The following is a 19,334-nucleotide window of genomic DNA, read 5'->3' on the forward strand; positions in this document are numbered from 1 at the left end:
CAATGCTCCGCTCCCATTCTACCGATAACGGCTCTAGGGTGCCTTTCTTTGCTAGCTCATCACTCTTACAATTTCATGCCATTCCGCTGTAGCCAACGGCTTCTTCCTACCCACAACTCCCACGCCGGTAAGTGGGTAGAGAAGGAGCCGCCCGAGTTCGGTTTGGAGACTCCATGATCCAAGTGAACCGGTCAGAAAGTCAAAGTAAGTCAGGATTTTCGACAGTTCAGACCCGTGTTCTTTTAGAAACCCAGACTCTCTGAGTCTAATGGCCGCTTTCGCAGCCATACACCTTCAGGCGGTGTCCACGGGCAATATGTTCAGGGTGGCGTTGAGTGCCATGATGGGAGTGGACTTAGTGCACCACGCTTTCGAGTTTCTTTGCAAGTGTGGTTTTCCTAGAGCCTCCCACCACATAAAGATATCATAAAAGATAATGGGTTTCACTATGGTGTCGTAGAGCCAGAGAACCAGAAGAGGAGAAAGAACTCCACCTTGTGGGGTTCCTCTATACACTTTTCGTCGCGCACGCTCGTTGCTTCATTTCGTTTCAATTACTCTGCCGCACAGAAGACTAGAGTTTGATTAAACTCGAAGATCGTCCAGAGCAATAACGACTGCTTCTGGCAGGACATTGTTGAAGGCTTCCTCAATATCAAGAAGATCCCAACAGCGAAATCCTTAACCCTAAAGACTTCCTCAAGCCATGACATGATAGTATGCAGGGCAGTATCCACTGACTTGCTTTTACAATAAGCATATTGCGCTCCTGATAAATGGTGTCTTGGAATGCGCGCCCTTATGTACCAGTCAATCAGTCTCTCCAGAGTTTTAAGTAGGAAGGAGAAGAAAATGATGGGCAATTAAGTCCTTAATGATGAATTTGACTCTGACTCGTCTCCAGGCCCCCGGTATGTAACCCACTCTTATGCAATTCGCATAGATGAGTGCAAGCCAGTTGCATGACACCTTAACAGGTTCTTGAAGCTGCGCTGGTATGATGGCATCCGCTCCTCGGGACTTGAAATGATGCGCAGGTTAAGTGCTGTTAATCCAGAAGGCCGACAAAGGCCACAGTCGAATTGCTGCAACGAGTCATCGAATATTGGACTCAACGGATGGACCATCTGAGACATACCCGCGGTCACCATTTCAAAAGACAATTTTCAAAATATATAGTAAATGCCAAAAAATTCTCTTCCGAATTATAATGAACATTCCCACTGAGTTTGAAGTTTGTGTTATTTTTTCTTTAAACACAACAAAAGTAGGGAACCTCGAAATGGATCCTCTTTTACATGTATCTGAAAGCATGCGGAGCCCAGTCCTAATACTTTCTTCACCTACCTTTTACAATACTTTGCTCTAATATATGTTAGATAACCTTTGGTATCACTACTAACTAGTTTTGTTTGAAGTTAATGATCTCTGGAGTATATTTTTTATTGAATATTCCCTTTTGTAAGCACTTTGAAAGATCGAAAGTCTATCTTCGACTCTCGAACATTCTGTTTCTAACTAAATGATTTTTTTGCATCAAATAACAGCTGATAGTTGATAAAAACAGTGTTGCACCTAAAATAATTACGCTGTAGTTTTAAATGTCAGAGGCTTATAAAACACTGACATCTTCACAATCTACACTCCACTCTGCAACCAGCCCAATCTTACCGGTATGATTTAATGAAATAAAAATCAAATTTTGTGAAAATAAAATTATTTATTAATAAATGTCATAAGATTAGTTTAAAATAAAATGAAATTCATACTTGATATTACAGTAAAGCTTCTCGAAGAATCTAAATAAATGTAATTAAAATAAAAGCAAGTCTAAATAATGAGTAACCTGCCATTTATACGCCTCTAGGACGCACAAATTTTAATTTAATTTTATGTTAATTTTTAAATGTTTGGTTATTTAACCCTGAAACAGGTTCAAACAGTTCGACAACGTGTTCTGATAGTTGTAGCCCAATTCGCCCTTGCAACCGTAGCCGCCCAGCTTGTGTATGGCCGCATAATCAAAGCAATCCACTTGGTTGTCGCCATTACAATCCTGCGCATACTTAGTCATATAATTCTGTATGGTATTCGCAGCGCAGTAGGGATCATTTACGCAGTTAGGGTACGCTGTGTGAGGGAAAAGAGAGGAAAAATTTTTCTTAGTGCCTCATTAATGTAGTTTGTAAACACTTACCTGTCTCCGAATCTGGGGATTCGCCATTCAACGTCAGCTTGCCACCATCAGACCAGTAGGGCCAAGTGATGCGGAAGAGGCCACAGACGCCGCCAGTACAAGTGGCCGTACGATTGCAGCCGCTGATGGCCTCGCAAATGCACCCCAGGCAAATGTCGGTGACCGGTTTTTCTTTAAATAGCAAATGAAGATAATGAGATTTTTGTTTCATTAATAAAAATAAAAAAGAATAAAAAGACGAAGCTTATGATAGACAAGTTTTGTACGTCGTTCAAAATATACAGAATACACATAGAGACACACATATACAGTCTTATTTCATACAGCAGATTCATACAAAATTCTGATAATTAGCGGGTTTACCCCAAATTAATTTTTTTGCGTTTCTTTCATTTGCTTCGTTTAAGGTATTTAGTTTTAAAAATAACTTCTGACTTAGTTATTATCTAAATATAGTATATGAATAGACTCATTTTAACTACACAAGACCTCATTGAAAAATGTTTCACTATAATTTGGTATAACTTATTTCATACGTAATTGAATTGCAGTCTTCTTTTCGAAAAATATTATTGCAAATTTTTAAATTTCAGTCAGAGGCCTTAAACACATTTAAAGTTTTAAATGTATCAACTAAATAAGGACGTAAAGTGGGGCATAATCTATGGGTTCGAGAGGGTGGTCCTACGGAGACTACGGAACCAGAGCCAGGGGAAAACCAGCTACCCCCAGTGGTGACGGAAGACAAGGAGGAGGATGCCCCGAAAGTCAGTCGATGGATCTAGCGCACCTGTTCAAAGAAGGTCGAGTCGGTAACAACGAGAGTGCGGATCTCACACTGTTGGAAAATAGTTTGGAGGCTGAAGATCCTTTAAATTAATCTACAACAAACAAAAACAGCCTCCGCCGAACTTTTGTTTTGTCCAGAAAGAGGCGATGTCGACGTTGTCCTAAAATATGAAGTGTGGCTAAGCAGCAGTGGCATCTCTGGATTACAGACAGAATCTTGATGGCTTGTAATACAGACAGAACCAAATAAAGCTTGTTTGTTAGCCAGAAATGAACTTAATGTTTTTCTTATAACTGATTTCAGCAACGAAGATGCTGTTTGAGCTAGATGCTTGTATCGTCCTTTATACAGCATGACGCCGAGGAGCCACTACTGATCTGCCGAAGAGAGCTGTGACAGAGACCAGACGAAGAAAAGCCGAAGTATTAATTGGCTCTGATGCTCACTCGATGTACTCTGTTTGGAGAAGATCGGACAGAAATGTAAAAGGTTAGTCAAGGGGGAACTTCTCCACTTTTGTGACTCCCAGCAGGGCGGATGTCTTTGATGTTACGCTAGCCTCTAGAGAAGTGTCTCCCGTGTTCTCGGAGTAGAGATTTCAAGGCGATCATTCCTTTTCTGATCTTACGTAAGTTTTATCTGGGCGTGTCCAGCAAGCAGAACCTAAAGGAACTTCAATAAAACAAATAGGGAACTTTACTGCAGGAAGCTTCGATCAGCTCTTCCAACCGGGCCCGACAAGGACTTGGTCTCATCCTCGGGATCGCATGATAAGTACTTCAAGGTTTTTAGCTCTATCTGTAGAATTACTCCTGAAAGCTGCTGTCCTCTGAAAATTTAGAAAGGTAAAGAGACACCACCTTGGTGGTTATCAGGGCTAAATGAGATCAGATTTTTGAGCAAAAGACTTTTCCACAAAGCCATTAAGAACGGCATTAGTGACTACTAAGGCAAGACTGGTTATATACAAGTCCGAGTCGAAGAACAGTTTTCGGCGGAAGTGTCGAGAGTTGTCAATTTCATAATTTTTAATTTTCGAATTTTCATAAGTAAGACAGAGTGTTGCTGTGTAGCACTATTTTTTGCGGGGTTAGGCAATGACCTCTCCATGTGTACTTCTGCTGAGGTTATTTCCTTTTTATTTGTAAGGTTTTTTGTTGTCATTACACGCGGTCGTTCATCGACCCTATACTTAGTTAAACGTTTTAAAGGTGTTGAACTGCTTAAAGATGGCACTAATTAATTACAACAACAATTTAATCATATTTGAACTCATTGTATTACAAAAATTGCAAAAATTCCATTTCAACAATTTTTCACAACAAAAATGTGCATGTTACACAAAGTTCAATCAAACGTGGAATTAAATGAGGCGCGTCAGCGCAAAATTAAAATTCAACAAAAATTTGCGACACAAAAGAATCTAGTCTAACTGGATTTTAAGGGGAATATTTAGAAGATGATATAAGTCGAAAATATATGTGCGTGTGTGTGGTTATAAAATTATGTGTTTATAATCTAAATCTCAATTGAGTTGCGGCAAGTGTAGCTGCAGCCACATAAATTCGTTTAATTTATATTTATTACAATTTTGAACTACAACAACAATGGGAGCAGGGAATTTCAGCGCGAAATTTATAATTTCCATTTGGTTTTAAATTGCAATTTTTATTTTCATTTGCGTTTGTATTTTACATAACACGTGCAGATGTTTGGCCGAGTTTGTCGTACCCATTATATTTTCACCTCGACTTCATCCTACAAATGGTAGGACTAAGAGGGTCCGAAACGCTTTCGAACAGTTTGCTGATTTATAAGTATCTTTGTTATATCAGCAATAAACATGAAGGGTTGACACTATCTGTCAAGTAGTGACGTCGGAGACCCCATAAAATATGTATGCCTAACTAGCTGAGTCGATTTGTCTCTCCGTCAGTCTATATATAATCTAGTATATCAATTCCTCAGTCTATCGGCAGGGAGAACTTTACAGATGCCTGCTATACTATATTATAGTAAAAGAAGTCATCATAGGATCATAAGATCCCATCCTCAGAAAATTAGAAAAAGGGATTGTGCGGAATGCGGAATATGAGCGGAGGGTAGTGAGACGCTGGAAAGTGATCTTTGTGAATGCCCGGCCTACGGGGTACCCTTTATAGCTTCCAATGCTCCAACTTAAGAGATGTTGCTAAGCTTGGATGGAAAGAATCTAAGTTTTTTATCAATTCCGGTGAGTTGCGGGTAAAGCTTAATACGGTTAACAAGCAAAATTCCAATGATGGCGTAAGTGCGGCCGCCTACTTTCCGGCCCTGGATGAGGACAGGAAAGATCTCTGTTTTATCCGGACCCGATATTCTTCTTTACTATCGCAGAAACCGCTTACGCGGTTAAAGCCGAGCTCACACAAAAGCGCGACAGTCGTTGTTTCTTTTCACTATTTGGTGTTATTTCGAGATACCAAGTGCAACCAGGTCCTTCTCCTCCTGCACTTTCCAACGGATCGGAGGTCTTCCTCGGCTTCCCCCGGCAGGTACTGCGTCGAATATTCTCAGAGCTGGAGTGTTCTCTTCCGGACAGCATGCCCTAGCCAAAGCAGCCGCTGTCTCTTAATTCGCAGAACTATGTCAATGTTGCCGAATATCCCATAGAGCTCATCGTTCTGTCGGCTGCGGTACTCGTCGTTGCAAAAGCGCAAAGAACCATAAATCTTCCACAAAACTTTTCTCTCAAACACTCCTGAAGCCGACTCATCAGATGATGTCATTGTCCATGTTTGGTCTTTGTTCGTTATACGATAGAGAGTCCCCTTGTCTCAAAGCTGGCTTGGTATCGAACGGCTCGGAGGGGTCCTTCTTGATTCTGACGGAGCTTTTGGAGTTGCTCAACGTCAGTTTACACGCTGGTATTAGCTGTATAACTCTAACCGACATGTCCGAATATTACTATTCTGATTTATGATCCCTGTTTTGGTATCGACAGTTCTAATACAGAAATTCTGAAGAGTTTTCTTTACATTGGTACTTGGGTGTCTGCATAGTATCCAGAACACCACGAAACTTCGTCTGGTATTCCCGAAATAAATTGAATTGCCATGAATTCCGAAGAAATGTGATCACAAACTCCTTTCTAGAAAACTATAAACAATACTTAAGTGACCATTGCACCAACAAAGGAGGAATAAACAATAATTAAATTATTTTTACTGTTATTTACTTTATGTTTCATAAATAACAATATTTTTGGATATTCTGTTTCATTTTGTGGTGGTAAAACTCGTTTCCTGCCAAATTAACCACAAAATAAACTTGACTTTGAACGTTTAAGTGGACTTTGGTTTACTATTATACGCGGCACCTACTCAGCTCAACTTGATCCTGAGTTTGCTTTGAAGAGCACTGCCTCGTTTAACGAGACTGCGCAAGCGTGCAGTTTGCATTTCCGAAGCGTACGAGATCAGCCGTACAGTTAACATTGTATGTGTTGTCCATGTGATGTAAATTAGCATACCTGTTGGAATAATTTCAAGCTCTCTTGAATATGGTGACAATCAGCGATTTACATTGGCTCTCACGGCTCTAGATGAAAGCAGAGTTCAACGGCATCTAAGTATGAGAAACCATGAACTATCATATTCTACCGTTGCAACCAACTGGTAACATTGGCAAGACTACGCTGTAAGCAGCTGGAGTCCCTACGGTATATTACACTGAAGGAGGTATCGATAGTGAGGCCAAAGGGTCTGTTAAAATTCGCGTCAAGCACAGGTATTCTAAAAGAATACAACTCCTATTGGACCTAGTAATTGAACTCCATCTTATTGGTCTAACCTAACCTTTCAAGCTCAAAATTTCCTATTGGCTATTTAATGACGCAAACAAGCTCTCGATTGCTAGTAACTTTAGACAATACCAATTTTTAAATATACACACCGACATATACTTAATAAAGCAAGATACTCGTATGTGCGTCCATGAACTTCGTCTGCGTCCAACTGCGCCGTTACCGGTACATCTTCCAAACTACAAAAACAATAACAGCAGTGCTCGCCTCAAGCACTGCGACTATGTAGTAGCTGCACCAGCTTACTAACAAGACTAGTTTGGCAACTTTGCACAGACTCCCTTGCAAATGCGGCAATTTCGTTGCCTCGCTGAGGCGTGTCATAATAGTTGCAGCTGCTACTAGCTGGCTACTGGGCGGTCGAGTTGAATACTGACAACATACTCGTACATATATTTACATAAATACCCATTAACTTTGGAAAACGAGTTGCTAGCTGCGCATCGCGTTGACTCATCTTCAATTGCTAGCAGCAACAACAAATTAACAAACTAGCCTTGCTGGTCAATAAACATAAATTTCAAATCTTAAAGCAGTTAGTCTTCAATACACCGCTGTATGCTAAATGTATTAGAGGTTTTTATGTAAATAAAATGATAAAAGCGACGCAAATTTGCGATTTGAACTTGAATATTCGTTAAGCGTAAAAAGTTAAAAATCGGATTGATTGAGTGCACTTGGAAGTGAAATGAAAATGGAATTAATAGTGTTGTATAATTATGAACATTAATTAAGAAAGCATATGTAAATATTAGTATCTAGTACTACAACCTGTATCTAACGGGTGATCCAAGTAGAGGTACAATTTTCAGTAGCCTTTTTATTTGACAGATCATCTGTCAAGTTATTTTCGTTCAGTATAGCTTGGCATTTTATCATGGAAAGACTTATGCCTGAACAAAGTTTGCAAATCTTTTATACTTTATTACGAAAACTGATATTCCACAAAGAATGTGTTTCGCGCGCGATTCGATCAACTTCTGGTCAAAAAAATCGGCCTACTGAGCGTTCTATTCGCAAAAGCCATCAGTCATCTTGAGACCCACTCTTCCAAGAAGATCTGACGTTTTCGAGTCAAATTTCGTTTAGCGATGAGACCCATTTCATTGGCTCAACGGTTATGTAAACAAAGAAAAGTTCCGGATATGTAACGAAGAGCAACCTGAAAAGATTCAAGAGCTGCTATTTCAACCAGAAAGGACAACGGTTTAGTGTGGTTTGTGAGCCTGTGGAATCATTGGTCCATATTTCTTGAGAACATAACTGTGAATCTAGATAACTGTGAAGACTATTTGATGCCTGAAGTTGCAGCTCGTGATCTCGACGACATTTGGTTTCAGCAACTCAGCGCCACTTCTCACACATCAATCATTGGATTTATTAAGCAGATAATTTCAAGTTTGGGCCGGTCGATTGTCCACCAAGATCGTGTGATATCACACCGTTAGACTTTTTCTTGTGGGGATATATAAAGTCTAAAGTCTTCGCGAACAATCCCGTTTCGATTAAGCCTTGGAGCAAAACATCACGCGTGTCATTCGCCAATTACCAATCGAACGAGTCGTCGAAAATTGGAATGTATGGATGAATACTCTTTTTTACTACTCCGATTCTCTCATTTAATGGAAAACTATACTCAACAGATGGACCATCTGAGACTTGGCCGCGGCCACAATAGAAAACCTCGAAATGGACCTTAAAGCGTGTTCGAGCACATCAGAAACATAATGGGTTTATGTTTCAGTACTCTTAGCATCAAAACTTGATCCTATGTTCTTACAAAATCAGACTACTCACTACAAAACGTAAAGCTCACGATCCACAAAAGCCTATTCGTTGTCGAACTTTATTGAATACATTTTTAGTTTATATATTTTTTCGACGATCGAACGTTATTTTGACTGTTTTGGATCAGTGAGTAGTAGCTGAACCAATCACTTAGTCTTGAAGCTATTGAAAGATCTTAAAAAAAGACGTTAACGGATTCCAAACAAGTTTGCCTAGATTTTCGACGTCGTTGCTCAAAATTTAATGGCATTGATATTTTCAATGAAAAACTCGTTGATTGTTTTCTTCAAATTAAATTACGTGCAGTCTCTTAATACAGGGTACACTATCTCTGAAAAGTCTTTTCTATATTTGAGACATTTTAGTTCAAACTGACGCTTTAACAATTATTTCGATTATCTTTTCAATATAAGACGCTCTATTAGGCAGAACAAATTAGTTCTTTTTACCGAGGTTTTCATTGTTTTTTTTCGAGCAATTCATGTAGTGAAGCGATGAGTTCGGCAATAACGCTTTCCTTGAGATCATCACAGATCCAAAGATTGCCTTTACATATGTATATGTGGTAGGTATATTGTTTTCATTTAACTCGTAAAAGGAATTCCTTCATGCCCTCGTATATGAAAATATTGTGACTTGGACAGAAGGTCTATTACCACAAAAAAAACATTAACGCATTTCATTGAAATTGAAATATGTTTGTAATATATAACTCTTGTTGTTGCAATCGAACGTGCTATCGCCAAAAACATAACAAAGAGTCGCTTTTTTGGAGAAAAAAGATTCATGTATTTAAGTCAACAAAATGAACAGGGTGACACGCGTCTCGCATAACTAATTATGAACAATGAAAAAGCGAAAAATGTGTATACAATAACAAAGCACAATAGATAAGCTCTATTTTAAGAAGTATTAACGGTATTTATATATATATATGTTGACTTCAGTCTCAGTGAGGACAGAAAAAATTATATAACCTCAAGCCATTTTTTTTTTAATGGTCGGATCTCAATACCTGAAACAAAACCTGTTATATATCTGATACAGAATGACTTACTCAGTAGAATAACCTCCAATATATTTGAGCAATCATTTTTAACAATATTAATCGTATATCAACTCATGGTTCTATGATTAGCCTCCTAAGTAGGGAACGCACACTGAACTACTGGACAGTAGAGTAAATCTTTAAAGCGTTGAAACTAACTTCGTAAAGTAGAATCAGCAGAATGCAAAGCATGAAGGAAGGATTATTAGACGCTAGAAATTAATGTTGCGCATACCCAGGACTCATGCTCTTGAGAGGTAGTATCTTCCACGACTCCCAAAGTTACAATTTAAAGAACTTGAAGTTGGTCAGCTTGAAATTGAAACCTCAATAGTTTTTGATCACATTTTTTTTCATAATTATCAAGATATTTTGTTTTCCTAAACATTGTTTTCAGATTATCAGATTCAGATTTGAGCAACGATTCTTCGGTTTAACCAAATTGTATTGATGAACGTCAAAGTGTTGTGACTCCTTCATTCTGTGCTCTTACAGACCGTATACAAACTGTATACGATGATCGTAAGGCCTATTGTCCTTTATGGAGCAGTTGCTTGGGTATCTAAGGAAACGCAGTCTTCACTAGGCCTTCAATTATAGAGGCTGCAAAGACTTACCTGTGTCTACGCAGCACTTGAAATAATGCTGCAGCTCACACCGCTGCATCTAGTGCTCAAACAGACAGCGAAACATGCCATGCTGTCCATGGCAGCGGAGGGTTTTGGCAAAGAGAAGATAATGTCGCCTTAAGAAATGAAGGCATTAGTGAAAGACACACCACTGGCACTTTTTACAAGGGACGGCATTACGAAGAGGGTTAACTTTACAAAAAAGTTCAGAATTACTCTCGGCAGTAAAGCAGAGTGGAGCGATTCACGCTCGACCTACTACTGAGGGGCAGCACAATCTAGTAGTATAGTGACAGCTCGAAAACACCGAAAGGAATTGAAGCAGGCATACCATTACCAATGAGACGTTTTCCGAGCATTTTTCATGCAGAAGTCTTTGGTACAAGTCAGTGTACAGAAATCAATCTTCATCGCAACTATCGCCGCTAGCGTATTGCTATACTTAGCGATAGTCAAGCGGCACTAAAGGCGATCTCAGCGTATGAGGTTAAATTGTTTTTAATGGAGGAGTGTATAGGAAGGCTGAACCGCCTATCAGTATGCAACCGTATATACCTAATCTGCGAGACGGGTCATAAAAGCCGGCAATGAGCTGGCTGACGAACTAGCCCACTCTGCGGCAGCGTCCAGGATGATGGACCATGCCTTGCGGTGGGGTCCCACACTGTAAAGAAGCTGCTCCGCACGGAGGAGGGAGTGAAGAGAGAACAGCATTGACAGCAGGCAGCAGGAATGCGTCATGCCAAACTAGTTTTGGGAGGGTACATCCTTTCAAGGTTTAAGGAAATGATCAACCTCCCCCGAGACAAATTTCGCTTCCTTGTCTCATTCTATACAGAGCACTGCAAGCTCAGGAAGCACTTGTCCAACATGGGCATAGTTCTTGTGGAAACTGCCGCTTCTTTGACATGGAACACGAAACTCCAGAACACCTGATTCTGGACTGCCCAGCAATTTGCTGAAGCAGGCTTAAGATCATAGGTTCCATCTTCGTGGACACATCACATTGTTCAGGGATTACATCACATTGTTCAGAATGCTGAATCTTTGTGACCATATGTGATATAGGAAAGTGCACAATAGACCAGAGGTCGCCTTGCAAAGCCTCAATTTTTCTATTTATCTAGGAACTATACCAAAAACTATGCCAAAATTAGATTATGATCATACAAAAACTGGACAATTTTCCCCATTAATATTTTTATTGTCAAAAATATGGAATGAACTACATTTTATTTAACAATCTGACTTCTGAGCTGCAGCCAGATAACGGCGAAAATTTATTTTATTTCAAAATGTTTGCAAAAAAGTGGGAAAATCTCAAAGCGTCAGCCAAAAGACCCATTACTTATCAGTTGCTAGCTGATTATAGTGGTTTATTTATGTTATTTATTTATTTATTTGTTTTTTTGTATTATTTTTGTAAAGAAGCTTTCATTTATTTGTTTATATTTGCATTAGCTCCACTGAACTTTGACGTTAAGCGGTTTAATCTCTAGCGAAAATTAACATTTGATGTCAGAAAGTATTAAAAAGTATGTAAAAAGTATACCGTATTTGATAAGTGTTTATATGTATATTTATATAATATTGCGAAGGAGAAATCAAGGCGTGATTTTATTTGGTGTATTTTATTATTACTTCGCTGATAAGTATGATTTAATCCGCTTTCATAAAATAGGCCACGCAAAGATTATTTATTGTACATACATACATATGTGAGTACATACATAAGAATACACAAATATGCTTGTATGTACATATTCTATTTATTAGAGGTGTGTTGCTGCAAAGTTATGATGTTTTGGTTGACCCGGCAAATAAAACCAATTTTAATGAGCTTATTTTGAAGAAACGCTAAAAGCAACAAAAATTTCGAAAGCTCAGTTCTGGCATACACCAATTGCTTGTAGCTTTAAACAGCATAAATAATATAATTTTGCCGAAAAAAACATTTTATTAAAATTGTTTCGCTTCATATCAAAAATATTCATCTATATGTATGAATAGGGCACTAAAAAGTAGACCGATAGGGACCGCAAACTACGCCATATTTTTTCCCGCTCTTTTGAAATTTCTCTTCAGTAGTTTATCTTTTCATCACAGAAAGATATACGATCCAAATTATTAAAATTAACTACCGAAATTCGGAGTCAGTGGTCTCAACTTTTAGAATCGCTACGTTCAATCTAAGGGCGTCATAATCGTCCTGTCAGATCAACAATTAAGCGTTTAGTTGAAAAATTTTAATTCACAGGCACAGTACAAAATATTCTCGTGCCAGTTCGAGCAACTCAAATTTTGACATTTCTTGCGCGCAAAAGTGACAAAATCGGCATCAACAAAATTTATGATGGAAAAAATGAGGCAAACGAAATTGCTCTTTATTTTTGTATATACATAACTAATTATTATCATTAATTGAGTTTCACGAGACATTGAAAATGTGATAAATATATATCTGGAGGATAAAATCGAATTTGTTTTAAAGAAGTTTTGCGATTTTACTATTGCCCTCTTCTTTAAAATTTCGGTCATAAGCCACTTTTTTACGCAAAAACTTTGTTTCCTTGCTTTTTTGTATTTAAGATAATTATGTATACACCACTGTTAAATTGATTCAAAATTCAGTTTTAAGACTTCTTAAACTTTACTTCTTCAATGCACCTGTACACCGCGCAAAATATTTGCAAAATATTTGTTTAAGTATCAGCTGAGTATCTGCAAAAAAACATCAGGGTTGCAATTTTGCCGCAGGTTGCTGCTACTAGCGCATTAATTGAAGAAGACCCAAATCAGGCTCTCACACATCGTTCTCAAGCGTTGAGCATCTCTGTGACATCGTTGTGGCGAATTTTGTGAAAAGATCTTGGCCTACATCCTTACAAGATCAAATTGACCCAAGAACTGAGCCGCTTGACCACCATAATATTCGTATCTGAATTGGGCTGAGCAACAACTTCTGAAAATTATCGATTTTTTATCGAAAATCATCTTCAGCGCGATGAGGCTCATTTCTGGCTGAATGGCTTCGTCAATAAGCAAAATATGCATTATTTGTCAGGCAGCAATCCACATGTACTCCATGAGTCACCATTGCATTCCGAAAAAATTACAGTTTGATGCGAATTATGGGCCGATGGCGTCATTGGACCCTACTTCTTCCGTGATGATCAAAGCCGGCCGTTACTCTCAATGGAAATCACTACCGCTCAATGATAACCAAATATTTTTGGTCCAAATTGGATGATGCGGATATGGTCTTGGACAATATGTGGTTTCAACAGGACGGCGCCACAAGCCACACAGGGAATGTCACAATCGATTTATTGAAACCCAAATTTGGTGAACGTGTTATCTCACGAAATGGCCCGGTCTATTGGGCGTCTGGGAGGTGCGATTGAACGCCGTTAAACTATTTCCTGTGGGGCTACGTCAAGTCTATGGTCTATGCCAACAAGCCTGATTGCTGAAATTGCAGCAATATCGGCCGATTTATGCTTGAAAACAGTCGAAATTTTGCTTAATCATCTGGACTTCTCAAGCGCGCCCGTGTTGATCATGCAAAATAAATCGAGTTCCATACATACGTAATGGCAGCAAATGAACTCTCACAGGAATAAATAATTTAATTTCAATTTGTAGCGCTCTTATTGAAAAACCCGTTATAAATGCTTATGCCAGAGGTTGTTCACCATTAGTTTACTCATTTCCAACCTAACGGTTACTGACTTAACTATTTACATTTGTTTTTTATTGACAAAGAGCTGCCAAAGAGTTGCCAATTAATTGATGTCTATGGAAATTAACATATTGTAATAAATTCTGCTACAACAAACTAAACAAAGGCAAAAATAAAAATAACAAATACAAAACTAAAAATAAAAAAAAAACATTTAAAAAATCTTAAAAAAGTTCCAGCGAAAACGTAAAAACATGAAGCTTAGTTCACACTCAACCTCTCAACCTGTTGATGACTCGCTTGCGCCGCATGACATCAAAACTTATTAATAAGACTTGACTTTCGCTACATATATGCACACATACATAGCTCATAAGTTTGCTATTTCTTGCTACATCTGCAATAAAAATGAAGTGTTTGTTTTTTTTATCGCTTATGAATTGGTTTCCTCCATTAATTTTATTTAATTTTTGATACTAATTTATCCGTTTACTATGCAAAATTGGGGATTTTTTGCGCGCGATTCTGTGAAAACCAAAACGCTGAAACGTTTGGGAAATTCAGCAAAAATGTTTGTTGTATTTTGACGTGTCACCAAATCACGCAAGAGATGCCTTATCGGACTTAATTGAATATGCGCGCACGGCTTCTCACGGCGGGCAATTTGCTGCGCTGAACATGAAATTCTTTTAATGCGGTTTTTTCATATTTTATGTTTTTTTTTCAGACCACTGATCAAAGGTGCCGGAACACTGCTTACATTGTTAGCAATTACTTTGCTTTACTTATATAATTTCTCTTTATAAGTATAATTTAAGCTTGATTTTTGATTGCCACGCTCGGGCATGAATTATTGTGCAATAAGAAATTATTATGCAATATGTGATTTAAGGCATAATGTTACGAAGCCCTTAATACTGTAACGGTAATAATTATGCTTTTTAGGTTAAGTGCAGGAATGAAAATCTGACAATCGTGATCTTCGTGTTCCGTTCATGGTAAGCAATCAAATTGGAATTTAATAATAAAAGCATATTTTATACTGCTACAAAAACTACAAAATAAATTTCACAGTTTAGGCTAGAGTTTTTCTAGCTTTTGTTGACAGAAGAGAAAGGGATTAGGGTGCCACAAGAAAAAAAGATCAAATGTATAGCGCAATAATTACAATTAAATGCTAGATCGCTGGATCTTAATAAGAATAACAATTAATTTAATAAACAAGGTGAAATCCGAGAAGCTGAATTAAAAAAAAAAATAAATTAATTAATAATAAAATTAATAAATTTTTTTTAATACTTTTTAATTTAGCTTTTAATATTTAAAATTTTCTATAATACTTTTTTATTTTAATTTTTAATATTTTTTTAAATATATTTATTTTTCTTACATTTTTAAATATATTTTTTAATATTTTTAAAAATGTTTATTAATATAATATATTTTAAATATTTATTTTTTTTAATAAAATTTGTTCATTTATATTTCTTCAAACTACATTTTTTTATTAAAATTTTGTTATTTTTTTAATAATTTATTTTTTTTTACAAATTGTTTTTTAATTTTTTATGTTAGGTTGGTTTAAGACCAACAGCGATCTCACTTGGACAACTAAGAACGCTGAACTGTTGTGGCACCTAATGCAAAAGGCTCGACTGAATATAGAAAAAACCGCAAAAACTAATTTGCAACACTGATTATAGTCAAATTGATTATAGTCAAATCTCAATTTTTACAAACAAAAACAAAAAAAAAAACATTTTCAAACGAAGTTAATACAAAAAACATCTTTCAGACGGAGTTAAGTTTTAAAACTAAATGTGGCAAAAACAACTGTCGGAACTCAAAACAAACGCTCGTCAGATGGGGTTTGTACAAATAAACTGACTCGAATTTCTAGCTCAGTGAGAACTTTTGGAGCATAACAGTTTTTAATCGAAACTTTCAAAACCTATTGTATTTTACTTTCAAAAAAAAACAACAAAAAATATATGTATAAACATTTTTTTTTCTTGCTGATGATTATATTTGTCTATAAATTTTGATAAAATCCTTTAAAATCATCTTCAAAAATTACATTTAAATATTAAATTTTATTTAAAACAAAAAAAATATGATTTTTTAAACAAAAAATATTTTGAAATAAAAATAAAAAGTGGTATAAAAATAATAATATTTAAAAAAATTTATAATAATAATTGTTTCTTATTAATAATAATTTTTTAATATTGTTTTTTGGTACCATTTTTATAATTTTTTTAATAAAAATATATTATTTCTAATTTTTGTGCATTCCTGAAAAATATGTATAATTTTTCAAACAAAAAGTTCCTGAAAACCTTTTTTTGTAATGTTTGTAACATCTTTTGTTTGAAAAATTATATACATATGTATATTTGTAAGCCTTTATTTAATAAAGATTAACAAAGTTACAAGAAATAGTTCAAAAGTTAGTATTTTTTAATTTTTATGCATTCCTGAAAAATATGTCTAATTTTTCAAACAAAAAATTCCTGAAAACCATTTTTTGTGATTTTTGTTTTAAATTTTTATTTGAAAAATTACACATTTTTATAAGGCTCCAGTTAGTAAATATTATAAATATACTCATTTTCTTCTTAATGCGTATGAAAAATATAAAAAAATTAACTCCAAATCTATCTTTTGCTATGTTACTCATATACTTAGTACATACATATACTTATGGTTTAAATACATATTTAATTATCTCAAATTCCTTAATGCTCGATATTAACCAAAAATATTTCCTGTTCTTTCACTTAAACATGCGACAATACAAGTTTTCATTGTTTAGCTACAAACTAACGAATAAATGGCAAACAATAAATAATATTTGAAAGAATGGCAGCAGAAACTCATTGTCAAATACAAATATACATACATACATCCATAAGAAAGATTCATAACTGCTAGACTCATATAAAAAATTAAAAACAGAGGAAAAAGAACAAAAGCGCTAACAAATGTTAATTTAATACGCTGAAGCCGGACCTGCTGCCATTTAGCCGCTTCAGCAGTTATAATTTCATAATGAAACTAATCCATATGTCTCTATGGCATTTATTCTACAATACGATTTTGCTCAGTTTAATTCTAGCTTTGCTAATAATTTGCATATTTTTACACACATTTAAGTTTAAAAACAATATTATCTGTATATATGTACATACATATGTGGGTATTTCTCATACAATTCAAAATCATTAGCTCGCTCCGCTTCACACCTCAGGCGCACAAACATAAATATGAACATAAATAATAATAAACAATAATCAGAATTTATTCTCACCCTGTGCATTGATCAGCATAGCAAAGCCCACGCAAAGCAGCGCAGCAATCAAATATTTACCGCAGTACATTTTGGCCATTGTTTATTTAGATTTTTTATTTCTGTTTTTATTCGTACAAACGTAATAAACTGTTTTTTTTTTTATCGATTATGTAGGTGTGTAAATTATGCGTTAAGTCAATATATAACACTACACTCGGAGCTGGATGGTTAAGCGCGATTTGGTTTTCCTGTTCCGTTAGCAGTCTTCTCACGCTCGCGTTTTTTAAACAACTGAGGCAGACACACGAAATGTTTGCGAATTTTAGTGTTCAGCTTGTTGATTGTGAGAAGAGATCGTGATCAGCAGCGAAGATGAACCACGCGCCGTAGCACAAGCTTAAAGTAGCGGTGAGGGGCTCAAGTAAAAGCTCCGATTCGACTGGACTTGAACACACAAAACAGAGGAGTTAAGACACGAACTCTTTACGCTGCGAGTTTTTGAACATAATTAGCACCCTGTTGTACAAGGAAAACAATTTTTGAGTATTGCTGTTGGAAAACAATTTTTGAGTATTGTTGTAGATTTCTATGGCAACCAATAAAAAATTACGAATTTCAATGAACACTAAAATGACAGAAACAGTTAAGCAAATAATGAATAAATACACTATGAACTATGCTGTGCTTTGCTTCTTATATTTTCATTTCATTAGTTAAAAAAAAGGAATTTAATTTTAAATTTTAGCGTTCACCGCCTTGTTTAGATCTTGTTGAAGGCAGCAATGTCAACGGATTGTACGAAGTCTTCGAATTCCTGAATCTTTTCGGTCAGCAAGTCGATAGACACTTTGTCGTCTTCAATAACGCACATAATTTGCAGTTTGTTAATACCATAACCGACTGGCACCAACTTGGAGGCACCCCACAAAAGGCCGTCCATCTCAATAGAGCGTACGTTATTTTCCATTTCCTTCATGTCGGTCTCATCATCCCATGGCTTGACATCCAACAATACTGATGACTTGGCAATAAGCGCGGGTTTCTTCGATTTCTTAGCAGCATAGGCAGCAACACGTTCCTCACGTATGCGTGCAGCCTCCGCATCTTCTTCTTCTTCATCAGAGCCGAAGAGATCTACATCATCGTCATCATCAGCGGCAGCTGGTGCAGCAGCAACTGTGGGCTTGGCACCGGACACTTGTGGCAGTGGAGAGCCACTCCAGGCGGCACGTTCAGCAGCTTCAAACGATGCAATGTGGCGATACCAACGTTGCACATGTGGGAAGCTACCGGCTGGTGCTTTGCCCAAAGCTTCGAACACTGAGAGATCAGCTTTGCTTGGTGAATATCTGAAATAAATATGCAAGAATGTTGTTTAAAAAAGATTTGCCGACGTGACGAGGTGGTCACACATAACCTCACATTCGAATCGGCTATTTGCCTCTGAACACTGCACTTTCACATCACTTACCCGCTAATATAGCTGTTGTCAGCAAGGAATTTCTCCAATTCCTTCAGACCTTGTGGGGTTGAGACATCACCGAAAGCCATTTTTGTATTTTATTAGTCTTCTTTAAACTTTGACTATGAAAAAATCACCAGCGCTCGAATTGTGCTGCAAGCTGTGGGAAATTTGACAACCGGAAAGATAGAGCATATGTCGCAGGGTTACTTAGGGTATTAGTATTTGAAGTGTTGCCAATTCTAACTGGGAAGCTCTTAATACAAAAATTCCTTCGCATAGTTGTGCATAAGTTTAAACATGTTTTTAAATTACTGTTAATTATAGTCAAAGTCCAATAATTTATTGGAATACCATACATAATTTAGAGAATTGTTTAAGAACATGTGATTTTATAACAAAATATGTATGTATATTTAATATTTTATTAAATGAATTCATTACTAGGAAATGACTTTGGAACGCAATGACCGCAAAGCAACATTCGACATAAAAGTAATACACGACTGTTGCGCATAAAATGCAACCCTTCCGAATTCAATGTAGTCTACTCCATTTACCTTTCACACTTGTTATTATATTTTATAATAAATTTAAGAAAC

General features: G+C 36.6%; 2 protein-coding genes across 2 annotated transcripts; both read right to left on the reverse strand.

Annotated features, from left to right (window-relative positions):
• Positions 1 to 1,769: 1,769 nt before the first annotated feature.
• LOC120772658 (invertebrate-type lysozyme 3-like) lies at positions 1,770 to 17,634 on the reverse strand. The gene is made up of 3 exons (XM_040101389.1): positions 17,289 to 17,634; positions 2,198 to 2,368; positions 1,770 to 2,130 (listed from the first exon to the last, which is right to left on the reverse strand). Exons 1-3 carry the CDS (start codon positions 17,365 to 17,367, stop codon positions 1,919 to 1,921), a joined length of 462 nt encoding a protein of 153 aa, XP_039957323.1. The 5' UTR covers positions 17,368 to 17,634; the 3' UTR covers positions 1,770 to 1,918.
• A 308-nt stretch (positions 17,635 to 17,942) lies between these two features.
• LOC120772657 (probable elongation factor 1-beta) lies at positions 17,943 to 18,917 on the reverse strand. The gene is made up of 2 exons (XM_040101388.1): positions 18,742 to 18,917; positions 17,943 to 18,619 (listed from the first exon to the last, which is right to left on the reverse strand). Exons 1-2 carry the CDS (start codon positions 18,819 to 18,821, stop codon positions 18,031 to 18,033), a joined length of 669 nt encoding a protein of 222 aa, XP_039957322.1. The 5' UTR covers positions 18,822 to 18,917; the 3' UTR covers positions 17,943 to 18,030.
• Positions 18,918 to 19,334: the final 417 nt, after the last annotated feature.

The sequence above is a fragment of the Bactrocera tryoni genome, chromosome 3, assembly GCF_016617805.1.
Source record: "Bactrocera tryoni isolate S06 chromosome 3, CSIRO_BtryS06_freeze2, whole genome shotgun sequence".
Classification (NCBI taxonomy): domain Eukaryota; kingdom Metazoa; phylum Arthropoda; class Insecta; order Diptera; family Tephritidae; genus Bactrocera; species Bactrocera tryoni.